The sequence below is a fragment of the Neovison vison genome, chromosome 5 (assembly GCF_020171115.1).
Source record: "Neovison vison isolate M4711 chromosome 5, ASM_NN_V1, whole genome shotgun sequence".
Classification (NCBI taxonomy): domain Eukaryota; kingdom Metazoa; phylum Chordata; class Mammalia; order Carnivora; family Mustelidae; genus Neogale; species Neogale vison.
This window is the reverse complement of record NC_058095.1, coordinates 44,419,982-44,444,993: the sequence shown is the minus strand read 5'-3', so window position 1 is coordinate 44,444,993 and position 25,012 is coordinate 44,419,982. Positions and strand designations below refer to the sequence as shown.

Below are 25,012 nucleotides of genomic sequence, written 5' to 3'. Positions count from 1 at the left end.
AGACCCTGCCTGCCTGCACACTTCCCTCTTTCTGGGGACCGTGACAGAAAGGAGAGATGGAAGTTTATTTTTAATTTGGCCACCGAACGAACATCGAAATCTTCCCTTCCAGCAGCTGAGCCTCTGTGTTTTCTCACCAGGGTATTAATTACCTGGTTCTGGGAACGGCCAGCTGGGCAGTTCCCGTGGCTCCGCAGCCCCAGCGGCCACAGCACCGTGACTCGTGGACGCAGCAGGACTCAGAGGCTTCGGCAGGGAGCCTCCTCCTCCTCAAAAAACTCCGACACAGGTATGGGCTAACTTGTTAAACACATTTATTGATTTCTTGACAGTAACCAAACACAGTGAGTGACCATTATAAACAAGGAAAGAAAGGCATTCGTTTGTATTTTGTGAGATCCGGCTGCACCTGGAGAGAAAAGACACCCCCTTCCCAGGAATTTACAAGGCAAAGTGCATTCCTTCAAGGGAGCATCACAGGGGTGGGAGGGGGATGGCAGTTTTGAAACGCAAGAAATCTGTCGCCTGCTGTCTCAGGCGGAAGCTCACCTTGTATGAATGATCGAGCCATGGAGTGGAATTAAAAGTTATACTTGCTTAGCAAATGCATTCCTGATTGCCACAAACTCAGTCAAAACTGGCTGCAAATGAACAGAACATGTAGATGAAGGAACAAGTGAAATCAAAGAATGCAGTTGTAATGGAATCAGGGCTTCGCCTGTAAGGAAGGAGAATAGACCAAAGGCGGAAAAATGAAATTAACTCGTTAAACACATTTATTGAGCTGTTAACAATAACCAAACACAATGTATGACCTTTGGAAAACAAGAAACAGTGAATGGATCGATTCTGATCTTGGCAAATCCTACTACAGATATGTGACGAAGAGGGGAAATAATTCCATTTCTTTATAGTCTGCAGTGATATATATACAATGTGTATCTCTTCAAGGTCTGTCCTTTTCTTTTTAATTTTTTTTTGGGAGTAAACAGAAGAATAAGTGTCCTTGGCCAACTTTATCCTGGTTCACCTGTCACCAGAGGATCCTAGGACACCACCCGAGATAACTTGATGCCAAGAACAAAGTCCGCTTGATGCTGTCGGAGCTGTGTTTTCTCCTCTCTCTCTTTTGGAAGAATTTTGTATGTACAAAGGCTGAAAAGTCTCATTGGGTAGATTTATTAGTTCAGGAAAACAGTATCAAAATTGTAATCAGGTTAACTGGTTGTTTTCTTCTAAGACCTCTTTTGAACGAGCCTGTATTTTCTGAAACTTGACTTCCCATCCTGGAGGCCATGTGAGTGTGTCTATGTGTAGATATGTTGGCATGTGTGCCCCTGTGTGTGTGTGTGTGTGTGTGTGTCTGAGTGTGTGGAAGAGACGTGTTCCTCTGCCATGGTTTTGCAGATACTTTTCATGAAGAAAGGGCCAATCCAAAGAGTGAATGAGGCTTGAGGGAGAGAGGGAGAGAGAAGAAAGAGGGGGGGCATTCTAGGTTACATCAATTCAAAGTTGTAGCATTTCTTCTTGAGATTCTTCTTGGTCTCGTTCCCTACTTGAGGAGCCATTCATTTACTGGAAGGAGAGAGAAAGGAAAACACACACACAAATAACACAAAACAAGGCATAGTTGAATTAATGCGCACAAAGTATAGGGGGCTTACTTGTCTAGGATGACACAGCAAGCAGCAGGCAAGTGCAGAGTGAAGGTTTAAAGCTAGGTTTGGTCAATTTCCCAAAATTCTTCAGCCACTGTACTACAACACTGCCTGTCCCAAAGGGGACGGGACAGTTCTGTAAATTCTGAGTATGTGTCCCAACCACCCACTCTGCTTCCTCATAAACCTCTAGGCCCGACCCATCCCATAGGGTTGTTACTGGTCACAGGTGGCTACCATAAATTCAAATTAATTAAAATGAAAACTAAAAATTTAGTTGCGTTGCTAACTAGCCACTCTTCAAATGTCTGATAGCCACATGTGGCTGGTAGCGACCATATACTGAACAATGTAGATATAGAACATTTCCAGAGTTGTAGAAAGTTCCAGTGGATGGCAGTGCTTTAGATGAGGGGACAGATGACAGCCCACAGACCAAATGCAGCCTGTGATCTGCTGTTGGGGACTGGCCACACCCAATCATTTTCATATTGTCTATGGCTGCTTTCACTCTACAACATAAAAATGTAGCAGAGACTATATGACTCAAAAGCCCAAAGTGTTTACCAATTGCCCCTTATAGAAAAATTCTGCTACCCCTGCTCTAGACTGTGAGCTCTGCATGGAGGGGGCCCTATCTGTCTTCATCCCCACTATATTCCCATCACTTAGCTAAGTGCCTGGCTAGGCTCATCATAACTGCATGTTGAAAAAAGGGACGGCTCAATGAATGGTGTCTTTTTCTGGTAGTTCTGGCAGGAAGGGAACAGACAATTATAGTTTTGACACTTTGCATGTGTCTGACAGAGAAAAAAGAAAGAAGGAGATGCAGGGGAAGCAGGAGAGATGAAGTAGGGGACCAAGGGGCAGCTGTCTGGTAATGTCCATAGCCCCCATATTCGGATGGCACATTGTTGTTACAAAGGGCTTCCCCATCCAGGCTCTCATTTGCTCCTTGTGAGTCATGAAGTAAACGGTATAGAGACTGTCATGAAAGAACCAGGTCCAGAGGGGAAATGACCTGGCTGGGTTTACATGGCTTGGTAATGACAGAACCAGGCCAGGAGCTCAGATGTGTGGATTCCTTGTTGAAGACATCTCCATTTCTCTGCTCTACCTCCATCTTCCTTTCTATGTTGAGATTTTACCAGAATGATCAAGAGATACTTAGTGTGCATAGGAAAAGAGAGAGTTATGTGTGGACAAGAGGGTTACAGGAGACAGGAGTCATTTTAAATGTCTCCTTTAGTATGGAAAATTGTCACTTCTAGGGACATAGCACCGGAAGAAGATGTGCTCGCAAGTGTTACCTCATTGGATCCCAATGGCCCGGCATCCAAAGTATTTGCTCCCCTTTTGGGAGAAAGGGAGTGGGAGTCCATTGTGCCCATAGCTAAAAGCTTGAATGCTTCTTGCTGTCCTGTTCTAACAGATAACATTGGAAAATCAGCCTCCCTGGGCCCTTGGGTAAAATGGCAATAAAAATGCTGTCTTATGCTAAGCAAAACAAGTCAGTCAGAGAAAGACAAATACCACACGATTTCACTTCTATGTGGAATTTAAGTGATAAAACAAACGAGTAAAGGAAAAAAAAAAGAGAGAGAGAGTGAGGCAAACCAAGAAACAGACTAACTACAGAGAACACACGATGTAAGGGAGGGTGGGTGAAGCAGGCGGTGGAGATGAGCACCAGGTGCCGTGCAGCAGTGCTGTGTCACTATGTTGTACACCTAAAGCGGGTATCACACTGTATGTTAACTAGCTGGAGTTTAAAGAATAACATAAAGAAGAAGAAAAAGGAAACATACCTCCCTGGCTCCCATCCGTTTAGAGTCCTACGGTGCTGAATATACTAGAGGCTTAAGAGGAGGTCTGCAACTTTCTGCAATGTCCTTAGTGTAATGATTTGTAACTATTTATGCATAAAAGTGCATATAACCCTATGACAAATATTCTTTCATGGGAGTACTTTCTTCCTTGTGAAGAATCTGTATCCCAGGCAGCTGTCCTAATCCTAATGTGGGCTTCCATAAAGCTTCCTTCCTCCCTCCCTTCCTCCCTCCCTTTTTTTTTTTTTTTTTTAATGCTGTGAACCGGAAGGCATTTGAAGGTTTGGCACTCCTCCCCCAGCCCCATCTCTGCCTGTCTGTCTCTATCTCTGCTTATCTCCAATGATACTGAGGTTTCACCAGCAGGAAAGCACCATACAAATGGAAGGTTGGGGTGGGGGGGTGGGGGTCTCACTGTCATTTGTGATCATGATCCTAACAAGAGGCGCCCCCTCCCCCCGGCTGGGGCCCATCGCCCACTGCGCCAGTGCACCTACCTCTATACTGAAGCTTCTGGGCTCGGTTGTTGGGACAGTCCTTCCCCTGTAAACTGAAGTTGATGTTGGTGCGGATACAGCGGTTGTTGAGTGGCTGCACGGGTCTGAAGTTGTCACTCATGCTCAGAAAGATCTGAGACGGCTGGTTCTGGCTGAGCAGCCGTAAGGAATGCATCTGCGGAGAGAGACACAGCTGAGTCCCACCTACCCTCCTAAATGCATTAGGAAGGGAGTGGGACCGTGTGCCCAAGCCAGGCGGTCCTAGCTGCCTGGGACGGGGGACACGTGAGCACCACAGAGACCCCTGTTTCATGGACTCAGGTTGCTGCGCCTCTGTGCATGGAATGAGCCTGGCTTCGTCCTCACCAGGTCATGCATGTCTCTGAGTAAGTCCTTTGCTCTCTCTTAAGCTCAAACATGCCGTCCGTGGAAGCAGGAAATCCATCTAGTTGTTCTCCAGGGTCCCTTTTCCCTCGGACACCTCATGGTTCCAGAACTTCCAATAATTCAGGGAATTCTATTCCCCCCACATGGGTGTTATCCACACCATAGTGATCGATCCAAGGGTCAGAGCTAAAGGAAGCTGGCTCAATGCGGTTCCTTTTCTGGGACTATTGGGACCAGGTGGCTGGACTAAAGCATTTTCTGCCATGTTCCAGCCCAGGACTGCAAAGCAAAGGAAGACTTTCCTGTCTCTAACAGGAAAGAAGAACAAAGCGAATGTGTAATGAGGAGAGATAGAGAATGAAGAGGACAGACTTCTCGTGACTTCCCGACATTGATTTCTGATCTCAACTTCCATAAGATGTCCCAATATCTCTTGAATACCTCCTTTTTTCTAAGTAAGGCATCTGGAGGGGGTCACTTGTCACCAAAAGAATCCCAATCAACACAGATAGGCTTAGAGCCTTCAAATGGTTCATCTTGTTGGGTTGTGAGTACTGTCCTGTCAAGGAGATTGGATTCTGGGGCGCCCGGGTGGCTCAGTGGGTTAAGCCTCTGCTTTTGGCTCAGGTCATGATCCCAGGGTCCTGGGATCGAGCCCCACATCAGGTTCTCTGCTCAGCAGGGAACCTGTTCCCGCCCCCCAACCCCTGCCTGCCTCTCTGCCTACTTGTGATCTCTGTCAAATAAATAAAATAAAATCTTAAAAGAAAAAGAGATTGGATTTTGATTCCTTTGCTCCTCTTCCTTTTGAGTTTTATACACGGTTGTAGAATGCCGGAACCAGAGTGGGTATCATGACTCCCCTGGTTATAAACAGAGAGGCACATTCATTTCACATAAGTGGGGGGTGATGGTTGTGGGAGTGCACAGTGAGCAGGGGCAAGGCTCGCACCCAGTGCTCAGACCTGGTTCTCAGGTAGTTCAAGGGCATCTGAGTCCCATGAGATGTTCTAAAACACTTCACATTTCAACAGTTTGTGAAATGCTCAATATCCTCTGTCTCTTCTTAGAGACTGACACAGGTATGATCAATTTAAAGACCCTGACAAGCTTCCCAGTAAGGAAATCTATTTAACTTTTTTATTTTTATTTTTTTATGTAGGCTCCATACCCAGCATGGAGCCCAACCCAACACCAGGCTTGAACTCAACGATTGTGAGATTGAGATCTGGGCTGAGATCAAGAGTTGGACGCTTAATTACCTGAGTCACCCAGTTGCCCCTATTTAACTTTTTAAAAATCTCTCTTTTTCAAATATATTTGGACACGCCATCCATTTTGCTCCCTTGCTGTTTGAACATAACGACTGCAGTGCACACTCTGGGAGCTGACCTTGCTGTCTTTCCTTATTCAGACATGTGGGATGCTTCTACAATTCATTCATGCTAAGCCATTTCAGATGCTGGTTTTCTTTTCCTTTTTTTAAATTTAAAGATTTTGTTTATTTATTTGACAGAGATCACAAGTAGGCAGAGAGAGAGAGAGGAGGAAGCAGGCTCCCCGCCGAACAGACAGCCCGATGTGGGGCTCAATCCCAGGACCCTAGGATCATGACCTGAGCTGAAGGCAGAGACTTTAACCTACTGAGCCACCCGGGTGCCCCGAGATGCTGGTTTTCAAACCTAGGTGTGTTGATTTCAGTTGTGGACCTCCAGAATTCATAAATTGAAGTCCTAACTCCCTAGTATCCCAGAATCTGACCTGATTTGGAAATAGGGTAATCACAGGTGTAGTCAGTTAAGATGAGGTTATTAGGGTGGGCTCTAATTCAGGGTGACACAGGTGTCCTTATAAAAAAGGGGATTTGGGCAGAGACGCAGGGGAAGAATGCCAGGTCAAGATGAAGGCAGGGTGGGCAGTGCTTCTAGGAACCAAGGAACACCGAAGATTCCCAGCCACCACCAGAAGGACAGGTGGGAAGCAGATTCTTCCATACATCCCTCAGAAGGGGCCAACCCTGATGACTCCTTAATCTTGTATTTGTAGCTTCCAGAGCTGTGAAGCAGTACGTTTCTGTCGTGTAAGCGAGGAGTTTATGTTACACTCTGTAAAAGCAGTCCTAGGAAACTCATCGAAAGGCCCTCCATAAACCCAGCTGGGCTTGACACCATCTTCCCCATAAGCTGAAAGACCGCAGAAGGGCTCACCTGCATCCTGGTTATATAGACGGGTTTGTTCATTATTATCCAACTTGCCGTCTCATAGCAGGGTGGGATAGTCATCGACCCATCATACGTAATGAAACTAGAGGTCTCTGGATATAGTTCCTCTATATTAAGTCCCTGTAGTAAATATGCATCATCTAGAGAAGGAAATCAGAAAGACATAAGAGTTAGGTTTCTTGAGAACAAGCTGGGATGGCTGATCATTTCTTTTTCTTTACAGATTTCAGAAGACCGTATCTGCCAGGATAGGCTATAAAAACGAGCAGCACCCCCCCCATCTCAGTTATTTTCAGCAACAGAAGCTTATCTCTTGCTCACATACACTTTCACCCTAAGTTGAAATGGAAGGAGCTTCCTCCACTGTCACTGCTGTCCACAATCTGGGACTCAGGCCCTGGGAGCAGCCGCCATCTAGACCCTTATGAGTAGCAATGACAGAAAGCAACTAAGATGAAGCGTATGTTGGCTCTTAGCTCTCCCATCCCAGAAAGGGCACCTGTCACTTCTGCTCACGTTTTGGTAGCCAAAGAGGTAACATGGCCAAGGCTGACATCAGGGATACAAGGAGGAACATTTCTCCAGCAGGATGGGGCACCGAATATTGGTGAGACCTCAAGAATGACCCAAGTCCTTGCTTGTGGTCCCTGAGACCGAGACCCATAGCATTACGGTCATAATGAAATACACAGTCAAAGGCTTTAGGGCCAACTGAAACATAGCCTGGTCGCCATTCTCATTTACTCCCTTTGCTTAATTAAAAGAACATTAAGAAAATACTTTCAGAAAAAAAAAAGCAAATCAGGCTAAATCTATCATGAGATTCAACAGTTAAGTCCAATAACTTTCAATCTTTGTCGGTGTCTTCCCTATCGCACCCATGCACATAGCCTTTTCCCTTTTTATACCTATTTGAGGTAGTCCCATTCATATATATTTTACTATTAAATATGCTTTTTTAATTATGAAACTGACATAAGTACCTATCAGACTATATGGAGAAAAGAGAGACAACAAGAAGTTAATCAATACCTCAGTCATCTGAAGCAGTGGCCACAAGCATTTTGGTTTATTTCATTCTGATTTTTAAATTCAGTGCATGGGTTATACCTTTGTGAACACTGTAATGTACTGAAGTTTTCAAACACCCACAAATTCCAATGAATGTCTCTCACCCTCCTCCTCTCTCTAGGATCCCTCCTCTTCTCTCTGCACAGCCTTCCTCTCTTCTTCTGACTTCTAAAACGCCGTGCCTGGTATTCCTATTTTTCTGGCCATTCTTTCTCAGGTTCTGTTGCTGGCTCCTGATTCTCCACCTGCTTCTCTCAGTGGAGATAAGCAGGGGACAAGTCCAAGGCTTTTTTTTCCTTCCTCACTCTTCAGTGAGCAGCCCATCTACCTCCATGGCTTCCATTGTCCTCTGTATCCCAGTGGTTTCAGATCATGAGTGTCCACCGCTGTGGCTGGTCCGGGAGGCTAAGGGAACCCAATGCCTGGCAGATGGAGGGAAGAGCCTGTCTCCTCCAGTCCTCTTGGATCCTCTCATCCATGTTTCCAACTCCCAATGGAAAAGGACTAACATCTTCAGTGGTTGACATAACCTCTCAGGTTTAGGACTGTGCACGTATGAAGGTACAATAAGGGACTTTCACATACAGCTGGAACCTCACAATGACCTCTAAGACTGGTCAGGCAGATAATAACATCCCCGCTGACAAGATCAGAGAGGCACAGTAACCTCCCTAATGTCTCAGAGATGGCTGGGGACTACAGAGTAGGAATGGGAACCCAGCTCTCCTGACTTCCAGACCAAAGTCACTCATTCACTCAACACGTGTTGGAGAAGCACCAGCTGGTGCTGGGCATGGGGTTAGGGAGGGTCTGGGGAGAGAGCAGTGAGCAAGGCAGATGCGGTGCCCACCCTCACTCTAGTGAGACACACAAAACCAGCCAAATAAATCAATGTGGGCTCTCCTATCAGGTGGTGATGAGTACACCTCTGCCAGGCCTGTTCCTCCCTTCGGATCCTGAGCATCAGAAACGCTCACCCATTTTCCCGGGCAAAATCCTCCTTCCTTTCCCATCTCTTCCTCCAGAAATTGCTCACTCAATTTTCTCCAATAAAAAAAGAGTCATCTCTGCCAAGGTAACTTGAATTTCAGGGCTCCTTCCCTCATCAACAGAATTAAGAACCAATCAACTGATCCAGTGGTTTGGAATGATGTAAACAAGACCACTGTCTGCCTGCTTCCCCCCACAACTGCTCCTCCTGGCCTCTGACCACCCCGGTGGTGGGGCGGAATGTCTCTAGAGCTATGTCCATAGCATGACCATGAGATGGACAGAGTAGTCTCCGGCTGGATCTGGAGGCGAACCCTAGGAGAAAAGACTTTCTTTTACTTTGCATTGAAATGTGTCCACCCTCCCGTCTGAACACCATGGACTCTGGACAAGCCTAGGAGAGACACGGTGACAGGACCACGGCTGCCCTCGGGGTCTGGACTCTGGCCTGTGCGGGCAGATGCTTCCCTACAAGGCCACGACGTCCAGAGCACGCCCTGATGGGACGCTCCTAGGGAGTCCCATCCGGCGTCAACACAATCCTTTTCCATGGCTCTGTTTCTTAAGCCCTTAAGACGCATCAAGCACTGAGCCACGAGTGGGTGAGCACGACGTCGTTAAGTGAGTGCAGCAAGGAACCACGGCGTCGGCGACATAGATCTGTGCTGGGAACAGGGAGAGGTGGTCACTTCTGCCTTGGGGGTGGGGACTCGGGAGAGTATTCATCGAGGAGCTGGGTCTGAGCTGCATTTTGAATGACAGGAGGTCATCAGTGTGTAGCTGGCAGCAAGGTGGCTGTCAAGGGCACTGTAGACATTCCTGCCAGGAAAAGAACTGAGGACGGAGGGAGAGAGGCACATTGGCTGAGGGTCGGGAGTGCCTGGAGCTGCAGGGGTGGGGAGGGGAGGGGTGTTGTGCAAAATGAGGCCAGCGGAGGGCACAGGCCACACCGGGGACATCCTACTCTGCACTGCTGGACATCCCGCAGGCAATGCGGAGCCACTGAAGGGTTTAGACCAGGGGAGTAGCAAGATCAGATCCGCACTTAATGGTGCCTGCCCTGGTCGGCGGTTTGGCCCGAAGAGGAACATACGGGAGGAGAGAAGGAAGCATTTGGCTCATTGTTACGAAAGGTCAATGTGATTTGTTTAACCAAGCTTGCACGTAGAGCATATTAGGTACTCTGGCGTGTGGCGATTACTGTATTTTATTTTATTTGGGACGGTGGGGAGGAGGGAAGGAAGGAGGCGGTGGAGCGAGGGGCATTCCAGGCATGGCTGGGATAAAGGAAAAGAACATTTATGTTTCTCTGGAACCAGAAGCAGCCTCTGCATTGCATCCATGCTCGAGGCAAGTGTTGGGGGGTGTGTGTGTGTTGGGGGACAGGTGAGGAGCAAGACATTATGTTCCGGGATGTAACCCACACAGCAGGATGACGGCGTGCTTCCAAAACACTGTTGCGCCCATGTCCCCGACTCCATCCTCTGGCGTCCTGCCAGGAGGTTCCTCTTCGCCCATGTCCCCCGAGAGATGCAACAGTCCGACGGAGAGCTCGGGCAGCTTGAGGCCGTCTTGGCCTCCCACAATCCTTATTTGCCACTTGGTTCTTTCCATGAATCTTGCAGATTTCCACTTCACCTTTTGCCCTTCTTCTTCTTCTTTTTTTAAAAGATTTTATTTTTAAGTCATCTCTACACCCAACATGGGGCTCAAACTCACAACCCCGAGATCAAGAGCTACGCGCTCCATGGACTGAGCCAGCCAAGTGCCCCACCTTTCTGCCCTTTTTATTTCCTCACACTCCAGAACTTGGAAAGACCCAGTGTGAAAAGGGTGAGCACTGGACTCAGACCTGAGTTTGAATGCTGACGGGGCTGCTCCCCTTCCGTGTGACCTTGGGATGTGCAGGTAACCGTGTGAGCCTCGGTTTCCACATCTGTAGTATGCAGGTGGTTGGGTAGCCATAGAACTGAATGTATGCGTCCCCCTAAAATTCATATTTTGAAGTCTTAACCCCTGATGTGATAGTATTAGGAGGAAGGGCTCTGGGGAGCTCATTAGACGGAGAGGATGGAGCCCTCTCGGATGGGATTAGCGCCCTTCTAAAAGGGACCACAGAGAGCACTCTCACCCCTTCATCCTTGCGAAGAGGCAACGAGATTTCCGCGACCCAGCAGAGGGCCCTCGCCAGACCCCAGCCACGCCGGCACCCCGATCTCAGAATTTCAGCCTCCAGAACTTTCGGTAGCGTGTATGCCACCCATCAGTGGTAGTTTAGGAATGCAGCCTGAAGGAACGGAGGCAGAGTCCTTGCCTCTGAGCTATTTGAAGAACAAATAAGACCACACTTTCCAGTGCAGATGGTCCCCAACTTAGGATGGTTCAATTTACGATTTTTCAACTTTATATTGGTCTGAAAGCCATCCTCCTTCAGTAGAAATCATACTCCAAATTGTGAATTTGGATCTATTCCCAGGCCAACCGTCCTCTCCCGGGGTGCCGGGCAGCGAGCGAAGGCTCCCTGTCAGCCCCCGGAGTGTGAGGGGTCAACGACTGGGAACCTCCCACCGTTCTGTACGCACACACAACCATCTACATTCAGTTTCCCACTTTCAGCGCAGTATTCAATAAATTGCATGAGATAACCAATGCTTCATTATCAAATAGGCTGCGTGTTAGATGATTTGCCCCACTGCAGGCCAGCACAAGGGTTCCGCGAACCTGCGTGAGGTCAGCCAGGCTGGGCTGTGATGTTTGCCACTAGGATGTTTTCAACTTACAATGGGTTTATCAAACGGAACCCTAAGATAAGCCAAGGAAGATCCGCACCTGGCACAGGATCTGGCATAGGGCACTGGGCAGCACTGATGGCGCCACCCCCCTTCCTTTCCCAGGATGACCTCTTCCCTGGGATAAACGCTGCTTGAGCTCCCTGAGGTCTCCTGGTGCTCCCCAGCTGAGTTAGGGCTTTCCTTTGTCACTGTATTTATTGAGTCACTGCCAATAATTACACTACTTAAATGTCCCCGCCACCCTGTAAGCCTTTGGGAGAACAGCTTCTGTCTTTGACCTTGGAATCCCCAGGCGTCGGCATGGGGCCCACCACATAGTGGGGTGCTCAAGGAACACTGGAGGAATTGGTAAAACAGTTTCTGCCCCACAGCTCCACCTGCTGATGGTGCTGGGCAGAGGCTCAAGGAGGAAGAGGCAGCATCATTCGTCAGATGATGGAGAAAGATTTCTGAGGCTCCTATCCCTAGCTTAAATACATGCTGCCCACTCCTCCCCCCCCAAATAGGGCACCCCACCCAAGATATCAGGTCAGGAGTGAGACTGCTGCCTGTCTCCGCCTGGCATCACCATGTTCCCACACCAAACACATCTGTTTACACTACTGTATTTACATTCCTGACTGTATTTACATTCCTGACATCGGCGTGCATTTAACATGTCCTGTTTATCCCCACGACTCCCCCCACTCTGCCTCGGGCTGCCGTTAAGTCAGTGTTCCAGTTTCTAGGGATTGGAAATTGAGAACCACAGGCTACCTGTTTACATCCTCTGTTCTCCCCACAGAGACTTGCTTGGTGCATTTGGTGGGATAAAGGCCATGGAAGCTGAGAAAAGAATATGGACAAACCCTGCAGTGTCCAGCCCTGGGGTCAAGGAATGCTGCGGTGCATTCCAGGGCTGATCAGCTCAGGAACGAACGATTTCCCGCTCCCTCTGTCTACGCAGAAGCTGGCAGAAAACCGTCAGTGTGTGCTTGTCACCATTACCCTCCAGGCCCTGAGACAGAAAGGAGCCTAAGAATGAACGCATTTGGTGGTGGATTCTGCTCACCGAACCTTCATGGGTCCGTGTATTCATCAGTAAGGACAGCAAAGATCTAGGGGTCAGAGTTATTTGTGGTTGGAGAGATACAGAGTTGAGGGGAAGCTCAGAGACCAGTGGGGTGGTCTGTTTGAGTTAAGGATATTTACTGAAAGGAAGCGATGGAAAAAGTTCAAATAAATTTTCATGTTTAAAGAGAGGTTTTCTGGGGCACCTGCCTTTGGCCTGGATCATGATCCTAGGGTCCTGGGATCGAGCCCAGCTTCGGGCTCCCTGCTCAGCGGGAAGCCTGCTTCTCCCTCTCCCACTCCCCCCGCTTGTGTCCCTTTCTCACTGTGTTTCTCTCTGTCAAATAAATAAAAAAATCTTTATTAAAAAAATATTTTCTTTCTTTCTATCCCCCCCATTTTTCTGCCTTGTCTTTTCTTACCATCTTTCCATCCACCTAATTTCTGTCTATCCAAGCGTCATATGAGAATGTAGCTTAGAGCGGACAAAGCCCTGGACTTCAAGCAAGAATCCTAATTTGAGTTTCAGTGCCCCTTGTGGCTTTGCCAGGAACTTCTTCCTTGGTGGATAAGTCCCATGACCTCTTACTGCAGGCACCAGAATACTACAATAGAAAATTGCTCAAGTCATCTTCAGGCGAGAACAGTCTCTGGACCCCCCCCAAACATCCTTCAACATAAGCTTCTGTAGACGCATCTATCCTCGGTCGGTCCAACTTCTGTGATTCTTTATGCGTCGGCTACATCTCTATAGTACAGGAAGGCCCCTGGGAGAATCACTAGGGAGAGATCAGTTACCTGCAGTTCGTAGCCCGATTTTCTTCTTTGAAATGAGTGGAGAAGTTGACAGATGTGCTCTTAATTTTATGACATGCTTTTACCAAATCTGTGATTTATCTTACGCGGAGTTCTCAGGGATGGATACAACTCTCATGCTGAGATTTTCCTTCTTCTTTTTTTTTTTTTTTTCCTAAAGATTTTATTTATTTATTTGACAAAGAGAGGGAGAAAGGGAGGGAGAGAGAGAGAAAGAGAGAGAGAGAGAGAATAAGCAGGGGGAGGGGCAGGGGGAGAAGCAGACTCTCACTGAGCAAGGAGCCCAAAATGTGGGACTCGATCCCAGGACGTTGGGATCATGACTTGAGCCAAGGGCAGACGCTTAACCCACTGAGCCACCCAAGTGCCCCATTTCTTCCTTTCATTTTTTAATAAGAAAAATGTACTGGGGCACCTGGATGGCTCAGTGGGTTAAAGCCTCTGCCTTCAGCTCAGGTCATGATTCCAGAATCCTGGGATCGAGCCCCGCATCGGGCTCTCTGCTCTGTGGGGAGTCTGCTTCCTCCTCCTCTCTCACTCTGCCTGCTTCTCTGTCTACTTTTGATCTCTGTCTGTCAAATAAAAACATAAAATAAAAATCTTTAAAAAAAGAAAAAAAGAAAAATGTACTATGATGACATGCCTAGAACTGAATAGTGGGAGAATCCTTCCCTCTGTCTGAGCTTCAATGACAGACTCTGTTAAGTGTGTCATGTTTGCTTATGTGGATTTAACATCGCCCGGCGCCCTGCTTATGAAGTTCCCATTCGGAGAGAGCAGTACCAACAAGCAAAGGACACGGTGTTTCCGGAGATCGATACCGGGCTGGCTTCTGATCAATAAGGAACTATTTGGCAATTTTCTCATATAGAATGACATTTCCTCTTGTAATCTGAGGCAAAGCTGAGTGAGTTGAAGAAAGGCAATTACCAAAGAATAAAGTAATATGATTTTTTGTTGTTGTATACCAATCGCTGGTGAAAAACAGGACCCCCCTGAGAATTGGAGTCATGGAGGGAAGCCCCCCCGCCTTTCCTGTCCCTCATTTCCCGGAGTTTCTACTTAGATTGCAACATGGCAAATGGTTGCTGCATTTCTCGTTCCCTGAAAAACATTTCCAAAGCCATTCTTTTGAAATGAAAGTACAAGTTCAATTAAGCACAGAGAAAGGCATCAGAAGCAATGTGCTTAAACTCCTGGGTATACTTGGTCACACCCAATACCATGGCCCTCTGAGGAGCAGGAGCCCAGAAGGCTTCCCAAGGACCTGAGAGGTACAAGTCGCTCTCTTCTTGCTTTTAGCTGGGGTCAGGGCAGGGGACCAAACCAAAATTATAAAGAGGCAAGACAGAAAAAAAAAAATGTTTTAAGGGGCTCACACTGTGTGTAAAAAAACACGTTTAAAATCTCTCCTCCAAATGCCTTTGGTTGTGTATCTTTTTTATTTCCTTGGAGGGAATAATTTAAGACAATAGCAGGATCTTTTTAAATTTGGACTCTGGGATCTTTTGGATTCCTTCTGGGCTGAAGTTCACCACTGTATTTACAATCAGTGAAATGAACAGAGTATACGAAATTGAAAGGGAATGAAGCCCCCGAAATGATACACTGTGCTAGGATATCAGAAGAAAGCCTTCATTTGTGGGTAATGTTTTATTAACTACTCCCTGTTCCGCATTTAAGAAGGCTCTTTGCACTCCATTAGTTACTGGTTTCACCCTTGAAAATATCATAAAATCTCTCTTAAAAAGAAATAACGTCAGCTTGGTGAAATCAGGTGGATAGTAACATGATAAGAATGTTACCCTTTATGCAATTGGAGCTCTGCAGGTGCTAATTAAATAACACAAGGAAAATGGAGTGATATTGGCATTCTTGCAATATACCACATTAAAAAATTAAAATACTTTGAGTAAATTACTGATATCTCCTCCAGAAAATCCGTTCAGAGAATCCATTTTTCAATGTCATGATTTCAGTCTTGACCCCCAGTCTATTGAAGGGGAATTTAACTTTAATAAAATGGATTTTCTTTGGAAGACTTTCTAAATTCAGTCTGAAATTAATTCTGGCTGGTCTTTTCCATTGTCGGTCCTGGTTTGTGAGAGTGTTTTATAAGGTTTGCTCAGACATATAAAAGCTAAGCTTCCAAGGAGAGTAGAACCTTTCTAGGCCATTACTAGCTGCTGCATGGCTTCATAGACAGGAACTGGGTGTCATGTAAAGTACGTCATATTATGTGCCCAGGATTGCATTTGCCGAGAACATAGCTTTTTATTGGTATTTTGGTGACCTATATCCCACCCTTCAGGAAGCTGGATTTGACCACCATGTGCCTTTGGACAATTTAGGAACACCCAAAGTAATGTACTTCGTTTATACCAGTCCTTGTTTAGGCCATGGACTGATTGCCTTGCTTAATCCTGACCCCAACCCTCTCAACATCAGAGTAATTATCTTCATTTTACTGATGAGGAAATCATGACTTCAGAGTCAGTAAGAAACTTGCCTGAAGTCACACAACCAAGGAAGTGGTAGAGCTGGGAGCCCGGGTCTGCTACATTCCATCTCTCGTCGCTAGAACACACTGCTTTCTGTAAGTATTATGGTTTCACCACCGTGGTATTTGGCTTCCAAAATTTCCAGTCCTTTTGGCAAGATTCTCCTTCTTGTTTGCTTTTACGGATTCCCTGGCATTGATTTTCTTAACTGGCTCAATAGAATGATTTTGCACAATTCCTTTTCCTCCTAGTCTTCTAGTCTGTGACCAACTCAAGCTATGGACTGTGTACCTACTAGTTGCTGTTTTGTGGTCATTCTGCCTCACCCTTCCATACTTGTTCCCACTCAACCGGAACCTTTCCAGCTAGCTGATGAGACAGACATGGAAGAGCCTCTTCCAGGGTGGGATTTAAAAGATATCTTTAGCAATGATTTGCAATCCTAAGTCATGAGGCCATGTCCCGTCTCTCTCCTCTATTTATTCACTCATTTCACCCAGGTTTAAATGCCACCTGGATCCCAATGACTTCTACATTTATATCTGCCATTCTCTCTCCTGAAATCCAGACTCGTGTATCGAACTACCCACTCCTCACCTCTTCTTGGATGCCCAATAGACATCCTAAGCATACCACGTTTGAAACTTCTGATTCCCTTCCCTACCCACTAATAGGCTTCATTGCAGTCTTCCCCAACTCCACTGATGGGAATGTCTTCCCTCCAGGTGCTTAGGCTAAAGGCTGTACAGTTATCCTTGACTCCTCTCTTTTTCTCACAACGTAAATCCAACCTATCAAGAAATCTCATGGCTCTCCTTCAAAAGATACCTAATCATTCCTCACCATCCCCTTCACACTGGCCTGGGATCATGACTGACATTGTTGAATCATTTGGATGGTTGCAATTATCTCCCAGCATTGACCCTTGTCCCTCTACAGTCTCTTTCCAAATATGTAACCAGAGTGATCCTTATCAGCAGATCATGTCACTCTCTGCTCAAAGTCTTAGACTGATTTCTCATTATAATGGCCTCCAAGAGAAAGACTGATGGGGAGGACTGACCCATCTGGAACAAAAGCCTACGTCTTCTTGGGTAACTGTGTGCTTATGAAGGTAGTGCTACAGTGTCCTTCTGCATGATGCTGATTTCCACCAGTGTTCCCATTCCATGGCACAGGCAGGAGTTGCAGAAAGCTTGGGATGGGATGAACCAGAACTTTCAATGTGCCCACAAGTTCTATGGTTAGTTTCTGTCCCTTCCAAGTGGAAACAAATGCAAAAAGCAAGGAGATGGCTCTTGAAACTGAACCAAAGATAGAATTAAGAAAAAAACCATGCTGCCCAGTTTCATGCAATGCAAAAGTACCATCATTACAACAAGGTTTAAGACCTCAGAGCTAAGGTTTTCTTCATCCCTAGAGAGGAAGTATGATGGGAAGACAAAGCATAGAAAAGTTCCCAGGAGGACCTGTGTTTGAATCCTTGCTCTCTCACTATGAAAGGCTAGATTATTGTTTAGGAAGTGTTCACTTCCTTCCCATCCTGACCTCCACGGGTGGATTTTGATGTTTTGGCCATGTCTCTTGTTTTGGCCAGTTGAAAATGGATAGAAGTGATGGTTTGTGAGTTTCAAGTCTAAGCCTTAAGGAACATCACATGTTTCTGACCTCCACCATGAGAAGTACTTGCCAAGGGTATCTATCCTGATCCCATAAAAGAAGGGCCATGTGGAGCCAAGCTGCCCTTGCTGACCTGCAGGCCTGCAGCTGCGGATGGGAGAAATCAGTGCTTCTTGTCGAATGCTTGTTCGTTGTGCAGAAGCTGCTGACTTATACAGCTACTTACTAAATGGGCGTCCCTGCCACATCGCTTCACTTCTTTGGTTTCCTCAGATGTAAACTGGGACGGCCATCAGACCCACTTTGAAGGTGGGTACTTTCACCAGCTGGGTGCCCAGTGACGGTGAGCACCAGGGGTGCTGCCCGAAAAGCTAGCAGCCCAGAGCCTGAGATGGAGAAAGTGTTCAGTTGCGTCCTTACTCGTGACGCTCAGCACGCGGCAGAGTGGGTGGTACCACGTCTGAGTGAGAGGGACAAATTGAAGCTGTGCTGGGGTGTGGTTCTGGGGAGCAGCAGAGTGGCTGGGGGCCGAGGTCAGGTGTCCTTGTGTAATGTCGTTGAGTGCACGTGGGGCCAGGGATCAATTTCCTTCCATCTCACTCAGAAGTATGGAAGCAGGAGACTCTGATGGATGTCCCTGAGCAGGTCGTGTTGTCTCCCCCGGCACTCCGGGGCTAATGCCATCATGTCTCCAGAGCCCCTGCGGAGGCTTCTGGGCTTGTGTTTCCCAACCACAAGCGGCTTCCTAGTGAATGATTCCCGTTTCAGAGCATCCTTCCACTTGCCATCAGGCCAATCTTCCGCAGGCTGGCTGCCTCAGCGACTTGAGCAGATGGAAGAGTGCTGGTGCTCTCCTGCTGAGCAAATCAGTCCCTTTGGGCCACAGTGTCCTGGGTGTAGTGGTGTCGAGGCCATTCCCACTGGTAGGGCCATCATTATCCCTGCGGCTGTGATAAAGCTGCTGCCGGGAACACCTCCATGATTGCCCACAGTTTAAGAGCACAAATGCCTGTCATTAGGAGGCCTCAAGCAGTTACCGCTCCCCACTGGGGTCTCTTTGTCTTGCTTTCATTCCCTTTCTTTTTCCTTGGCCATGACAGATAGATTATGAGGGACTGAAGGAGACCTGCTGCTCCCACTCCCTTCCATTTGCATTTCTAGGGCATTTCTTCAAATAGGTCTTCTGCCTAGGCTCCTCGGAAGGCATCAAGACCCCTCACGACCCAAACCACATTTCCTGTCACTCCCTCTGTCCCTGTCACTGCTATGGCAGGGGCCACACATGCCTCCATTAATTCTCTTTAATGCTCTTCGCAGTCCTTGTATGCTCTCCTCGCTTTGGATGGCACTCTTTGTGCATGGAATATCCTCCTTCTCTCCTTCTTTTTTTCCCTCCTTCCGGTCCACCTTCCTACTTCCTCCCCTTCCCCCACTCCTCCTCTGCTCACGTCTCTCTTTCCCCAGCAAATAGTCATTCATCTATTCAGTCCTTATCGACATGGCACCTGCTTTGTGCAACCTTGCCATGTATTCTAAGCAGATTTTCTGTGATCCCAAAGATTTCTCTTTAGATTTTTCACACTGTGCTTGTTACAAAAATGTCTACAGTGCCCTACAATCTGTCTCTCCGCCTAGCGAGTGAGGACCTGGTAGACAGAAAAAGTGTTCTATTGATCTATCTCATGGCACCTAGGAGCCTCTCAGTAAGGATTTGTGGCGTGAGTGAGTGAACAGCTGAAGGATAGTCTTAGGTTTTCACACTGCTAACCCACTTCAGCTATGGCCCAAGTGTGTCCTTCTCGGTTCCCAGGGAGCTGATGGGGCAGCAGTCAGTGGGGATGCTTCATTCCAAAGAGGTGAAGCTGAAATTTCCCTCAGCCGCGAAGTGGCCATCCGCCATTGGTCGCAACGAGACCTGTCCCACTGGCTCTCCAGCCCCTTGTTTGCCCCAGAACTTGTACCTGTTCCTGAAGAAGGCCACCCTTCCATAGCATGGACCCCGTGGATGCTTTCATTTTCGGCAGCAGCCATGTCCCTTAATAGGCATCAGACCTGTGTTGGGGGTGGGGTGGGGAGGAAAGTCCCCCTAATGATGGACTCTGCAGCTGGCAATCGGTTAGAGTGGGTGTTGGGGTTTAATGTGCAATTTCATGGTTTTTCATGGTCTCTACACTGCAAATTTGAGATGATTGAAAAACATTTTATTTAATTTTCATGCTTTTTTAATCAAAAAAGTTAAAAGACTAATAATATTTTACGGGCAGTTAAAAGTGTGCTATTTGCACAGGAGACAGAAATGCCTTCCCCAGAGGAGCAACCTGAGTGGGCACCCAGAGAGGACTCCACAAGGGCTCTGCTGAGGAAGGGTGTGATGGTCTTGGAGACAGCTCATTTTTTCAGGTGATGTCCATCTAGGTGCCCTGGGATTCTCCAAGTTCATTCACCACCCTACACCCCATCCTTTTCATATGGAAGTGACTGGGGACTGAGCACCTTGTGGGGAGGGCTGGGGTCAGGCCATCTTTACATTTGGGGAGCCTCGCCTGGTGTCTGTCAGGGGCAGAGGTGTAGAACATGTTTTCTGAATGAATAAATGAAGGAATGTTTTCCATACTCCCCCTCTGGCAGTCCACGGGGAGACCTGAAAGCATTCACTCTGTCTTTTCCCCATCGCCACTGGAAGCAGAAGCAGCAGGCACAGCTGAACTCGCTTGGCGGAAGGGGACTCTGAGGGCATGTGGGTCTAAGAATGTGGGCATGCTGCTTTTTACTTCGGTGAAGCCATTATTTACTTATTGCTTAATTCAAAAATCCCAGACCCAGAAGGTCCCGAGAAACTGGGAGTTCAATTTCTTCACTTTACAGATGAAGAAACAGAGTTAACTTGGAAGAGGCTCCTTGTTGGGACTTGAATCCCACTTACCTGCTCCCTCCTAATTAGTTAAAAAAAAATACTTTTTTTTTTTCCCTGTAAAACTTATTTTCATCTCTTGTCGTGAGCTGTAACTCTTCCCAAAATCTGGGATGGCTTTGGGAGAAGTAGCCCCTTTTTCCTTCTACCCCCTGCAACTTTGCCTAGTTCTCGTTTTTCTGCTTAAGGATTCTGGGGATAAAACCCTCTGGAAACCCAAAGAAATGGACAAAGTCCTCTAGAGAAGTAGAGCACATACAGCAATGCAGAAAGATGCCCCAGTCTGAAAAGGGACCCAGGGACACAGAGAAGGAGATTTGGTCCAGCTCTGGAAATGTTGAAGTTAAAGCCAAACTACCTGATGAATGCTTTTTCAATCATATAATTGGCAAAGTCCCAAATGTGGCCAGCTGATATGGTGGAGTTTGTCAGCTAGTAGAGTCCCCCAGCTCATTACCAATCCATGGGATAACGATGACCATCATCATAATAATCATTATCGCCTTAGACAGGCGTGGATGACAAAGGCACCCCGGGGACGTCCTTTTGAAATGAGCTGCTTCTTAGCCAACCCTGACTCTCCAGAGTGACTTTCTAGAGAATTAGAGGATCATGAAGCTGGAAAAGGCCCTCTGAGATCATCAGTTCTGGCTTTCTGCCTCCAGACAGGACTAACCTTTATAGAAGAGTTGCTGTATAGGAAATCGAACCAAACTTACTTTTATATGTTATTCTTGTGATAGTATCTCTGTTGAGCATTCGATTAAGAAATGGGTTTGATGAATCAGAAACCTAGGAGAGAAAAGAAAATATTAACAACTGGGCCGCGCTATCCTGGAATACACGTGCCTCTGTACATTCACTTATTCATTCGTATTCACTGAGTGCCTACCCTGTGCCAAAGAGCATGGTGGCTGGAAATTTAGACAGTCAAGGCACACACTCTGCTCTCAAGAAATCCTAGTCTAGAGAAAGAAGGCAGGTGAGTAAATGAATGGTTGTAATGAACTATGAAGATTGCTATGATAGAATTGCAGGCATGATGATATTAGGGGAAGACCACCCACCTGGGGAGTCTGGGGAGCTGAGTGAGCTGGTTCTTGAGGGATGGGTGGAAGCTATAAGGTGCTTTGCTAGTAGAGTATGTAAAGGAAAAAGGGTAAGGAAATAATTGCATACAGAGGATCTGTGCATATGGACACAGAGTGAGAACTAGGTATGCTCAGGTAAGTACTTCTATGTAGCTGTTGCTGAGGGTACAGGGGAAGGATGGAGGGTAAGGCAAGAGAGGTAGGTAGGGGCTAGGTTTTGAATGCCATGGGGGGATATTTAAGCTCCATTCTGTAGGGATGAGAAAACATCAACAAGTTTTAAGTAGAGGGTGGGGACTGACATTTTAGGAAGGGGACAGTTACTCTAAGAGACAGTGACAGATTACCCAGAATAGAAGCATCAGGGGATGAAAAAAAAGCTCTAAGACATAACATAGACCCTTATATCACTGCTTATTATTACATGACTCAAGTATATCATAAGCCATACCATTCCATCAGCCAATCATCCATCCATCCATCCATGTGCCCATACATCCAATAAATATGTACCAAATGCCTATTATGGGCCGAACTCGATGACCAGGGATCAGTTCCCATTTTGGGCCCAGGCCCCAGGTCTCCAAATTCCTTCTTTGGGAGAACAAGGCAAAGTTCAAGGGGCTCAAGCCAGAGGACCACCATTTAGAGACTGTGATGTGCCCCCACTTAACTGTGTACCCTGTTTCTTAAAAACCTCCCTTCTACTCAGTCTTTTCCAAGGTGCAAGGGTTCGTCTCAGTCGGTTCTCTCCTACCTCTCTCAGCCCTGCTCTGTAATTTACGCCTCAGCTGCTAATCAGATGCTGTGACACATCAGTATTTTAAATCTGATTTATTCTGAGGGTTGGAAAAATTGCAGCAGATGATGATTATTATTAGATAAGCAACAGGTAATTTTTAGTTTGGAGAAAGCTCAGTCTGTTTATTTTCCCTCCATCTGTCTCTCCTTTCCCACACAGTTTCCTGGATGTGCTATGGTGAGACACACTCCGGGGGGCAGGGGGGGAGCTCTGTGAGTGACAATGCTCAGGGGAGTTTGTTAGAGCCCCCCCACCCCAAATGGAGAAAAGTCCCAAGGCAAACACGGCTGCTCCCCAGAAGCTTTCAGGGCCAAATTTAGCTTCCCCTTTGGCCTCCTCTTTGGCCATTTGAAACATAGCTTGATGCTGCCTGTTTGTGCTAATTCACATGAGAGGGGAGACAAAAATACACTGTCATGGTCAGTAAGGAATGTGCCATGCCCCTTGTACCTTGGGCTCCTGGTCCCCAGTGAGTCTGGACGGCACGAATGTTGGGACTGGACCGTTTGGGCCGATTAAAAATGACAAATTTCCAGAGTGCACACAGATGATTTGTGGGCTCTGGTGTGTTGGCGGCGTGGGAGGGAGGATGAAGTATGTACTTGGTATAAGTGAGCTTAAGTGGGAAGTTAATGGTGTGTGATTGAGCAGTAATTACAGCCAAATCTCAGTTCCCTGTGGTCATGGATGGGAAGGATGGGGGAACAGGAGGGGACAGAGATAAATAAAACCCACAGATAAACAATTCTCTTATTTTAGCCAACAACTCTGAGCCTTTTTATGGCTCTGGTTTTGGCCAGGGTGCCATCTCTAGGGATCATCTGACTCAGAGGAGGGGGCCTCTCGTTTTCTGTCCCTGCCTACCTGGCAGTGAGCTGAGAAGATGGGCAGAAAGACTAGAAGGAGGAGAGGACCACCACAGGTGGGGTGCCTGTAGAGCCAAGGGCTCTGTTCATCTCATTTCTAGGCATGTGCCTAGCACACGACCAGCCTGTGTCCCACACTCAGTCGGTGTTTTGGGATGAGTGAGTGACAAGTCTTGGCTTGGATAATTCACTGTGGAACATCTGGGAATTGGTTAAGTCGGACAAAGGAAGGCTGTGGCTTATTTTGAGATCCAGTGGAAAGCTTCAGGTTTGCTGAGGGAAAGAATGAAAGCTTCCCTAGGGAGCCCAACTGGCCTGAGAAGATGCAGGAGCTGGTCCCCATCCTTTCACTGAATGCAGGGCAGGGAACATAAGTTCCTCCTAACAGCCCACTGGGATGCAGGCAGCTGGTAGCTGTGTCAGTCATCTTCCTGTAAGTGCCTGGGAAACACACCCATGGTCTGCTGTTGAGGGAGCTGACTTCCTGGCTTGTCCAGCACCCTGTCAGCTGTAATGTGTCTGAGCTTGAGGGACGACAGCTACTGACTCAAGCACTTGGAGCAAAGTGAGGTACCAGCAGGGGCTTAGGCTGAGGCGCCCGCCCAAGGACAAGCAGTATTGGGCAGCTCAGGGTGGTGGACATGGAACCCTGGCACTGGGAAGGCCAGCAGGGGAGGTGAGCTCCTGGACACGCACGAGGCAATATTGTGACAGATTTGCAGGCTTCCCAGCACTGAGCACGGCCCAGGATGAATGCACCCATTGTATCAACATCATGACTGAGGCTGGTTGAAGGATACAGAGTTTGCCCCGTGCTCATGTATGGCATCAGGACGTGGGGGGACATGTTTACAGGTCATGTCCTCTCTTCGTCATCTCAGTTGTTTCTCTGTGCTCTGTTGGGGAGGCATGTGGTATGAATAAGGTCATTAGTGTGAAAGTCCAGCAAGACCTGGGCTCCTTTCCTAGATGGGCTGTTATGAGCTCCGTGCACTTGGGTGGAATGCCAAAGATTCTCTGCATCATTTTCCTCATCTGCAAAATAAGGATACTGATGGCTACCTCATGGGTTTATCATTAGGGTTAAGCCGTAAAATATATGGAAAGTACGTATCTCAGTGCCTGGAATTCAGAAATCTATTGTTCATTATAACAGGGTCTGTGACAATGGCAAGAAATGTAGTGTAGGGACTGGCAGGATCTGTGCCAGGACCCATGTCCTTTGGGGTGTCACATCAGGTGTTCAGAAGGTATGACAGCCCAAAAATATGCTTTCCTGGCCAAAAGCCCCTTCCTGTCTTTGGTAACGACAGCCGCAGGAGTTTTGTGGCCACCAGATGTGTCTGGCTGATGTACAGTTCTGAAAGGCCCCGTGGGACCCCCATGAGGGAGAGGAACTCAGGAGGTGGTGTGGGCTCTGGAGAGGGAGGACCAGGTAGGGCCAAGTGCCTGTGGCAAAGGGTGATGCTTTTGGGGAGGAAACGGGGGTAGTGCCTGGGGTGCCCTCAAGCCCAGTCTCCTGGGCAGTGATCATGTCACCATGAGAATTCTGTTAAAACTCCCCAGTGGCAAATGCTGGATTTCTACCAATCATATTCACCAGATTCCAAGTTCTGACTGGTCTGGCTTCCCATGGTCTGGCCCAAACTAAGGGGCTAGCACAGTGACTACCAACTTTTGAAACTGTCACACATTCCTTTTGTTTTTTTTCTCTCTCTCTCTTTTTGCATTGGAAAGACATTTCTTCTTTTTTTCATTTTCTTTTAAATTTGCATACCTGCTTCCCTCCATATCTGTCAAAATGTTAAAGGTGATTATTTTTATTATTATTATTATTATTATTAATAAACTGGAATTTTCTTGGCTGGAGAGCTGTTGTTGCTGTTGACTGTTGGGGAGATGTGGAGCC

The 25,012-nt window shown here is 47.2% G+C and overlaps 1 protein-coding gene across 1 annotated transcript in view; it reads right to left on the bottom strand.

Moving 5' to 3' along the window:
- Positions 1-753: 753 nt before the first annotated feature.
- Positions 754-25,012, bottom strand: part of CA10 (carbonic anhydrase 10) — a 535,654-nt gene continuing 511,395 nt past the window's right edge. Inside the window, exons 6-9 of the mRNA XM_044248645.1 lie at positions 21,064-21,136; positions 6,579-6,733; positions 3,985-4,159; positions 754-1,575 (exon numbers count right to left, since the gene is read on the bottom strand). Of these exons, the coding sequence (XP_044104580.1) occupies positions 1,553-1,575; positions 3,985-4,159; positions 6,579-6,733; positions 21,064-21,136 (426 nt within the window). The 3' untranslated portion in view covers positions 754-1,552. The remainder of the gene's footprint in view (positions 1,576-3,984; positions 4,160-6,578; positions 6,734-21,063; positions 21,137-25,012) is intronic.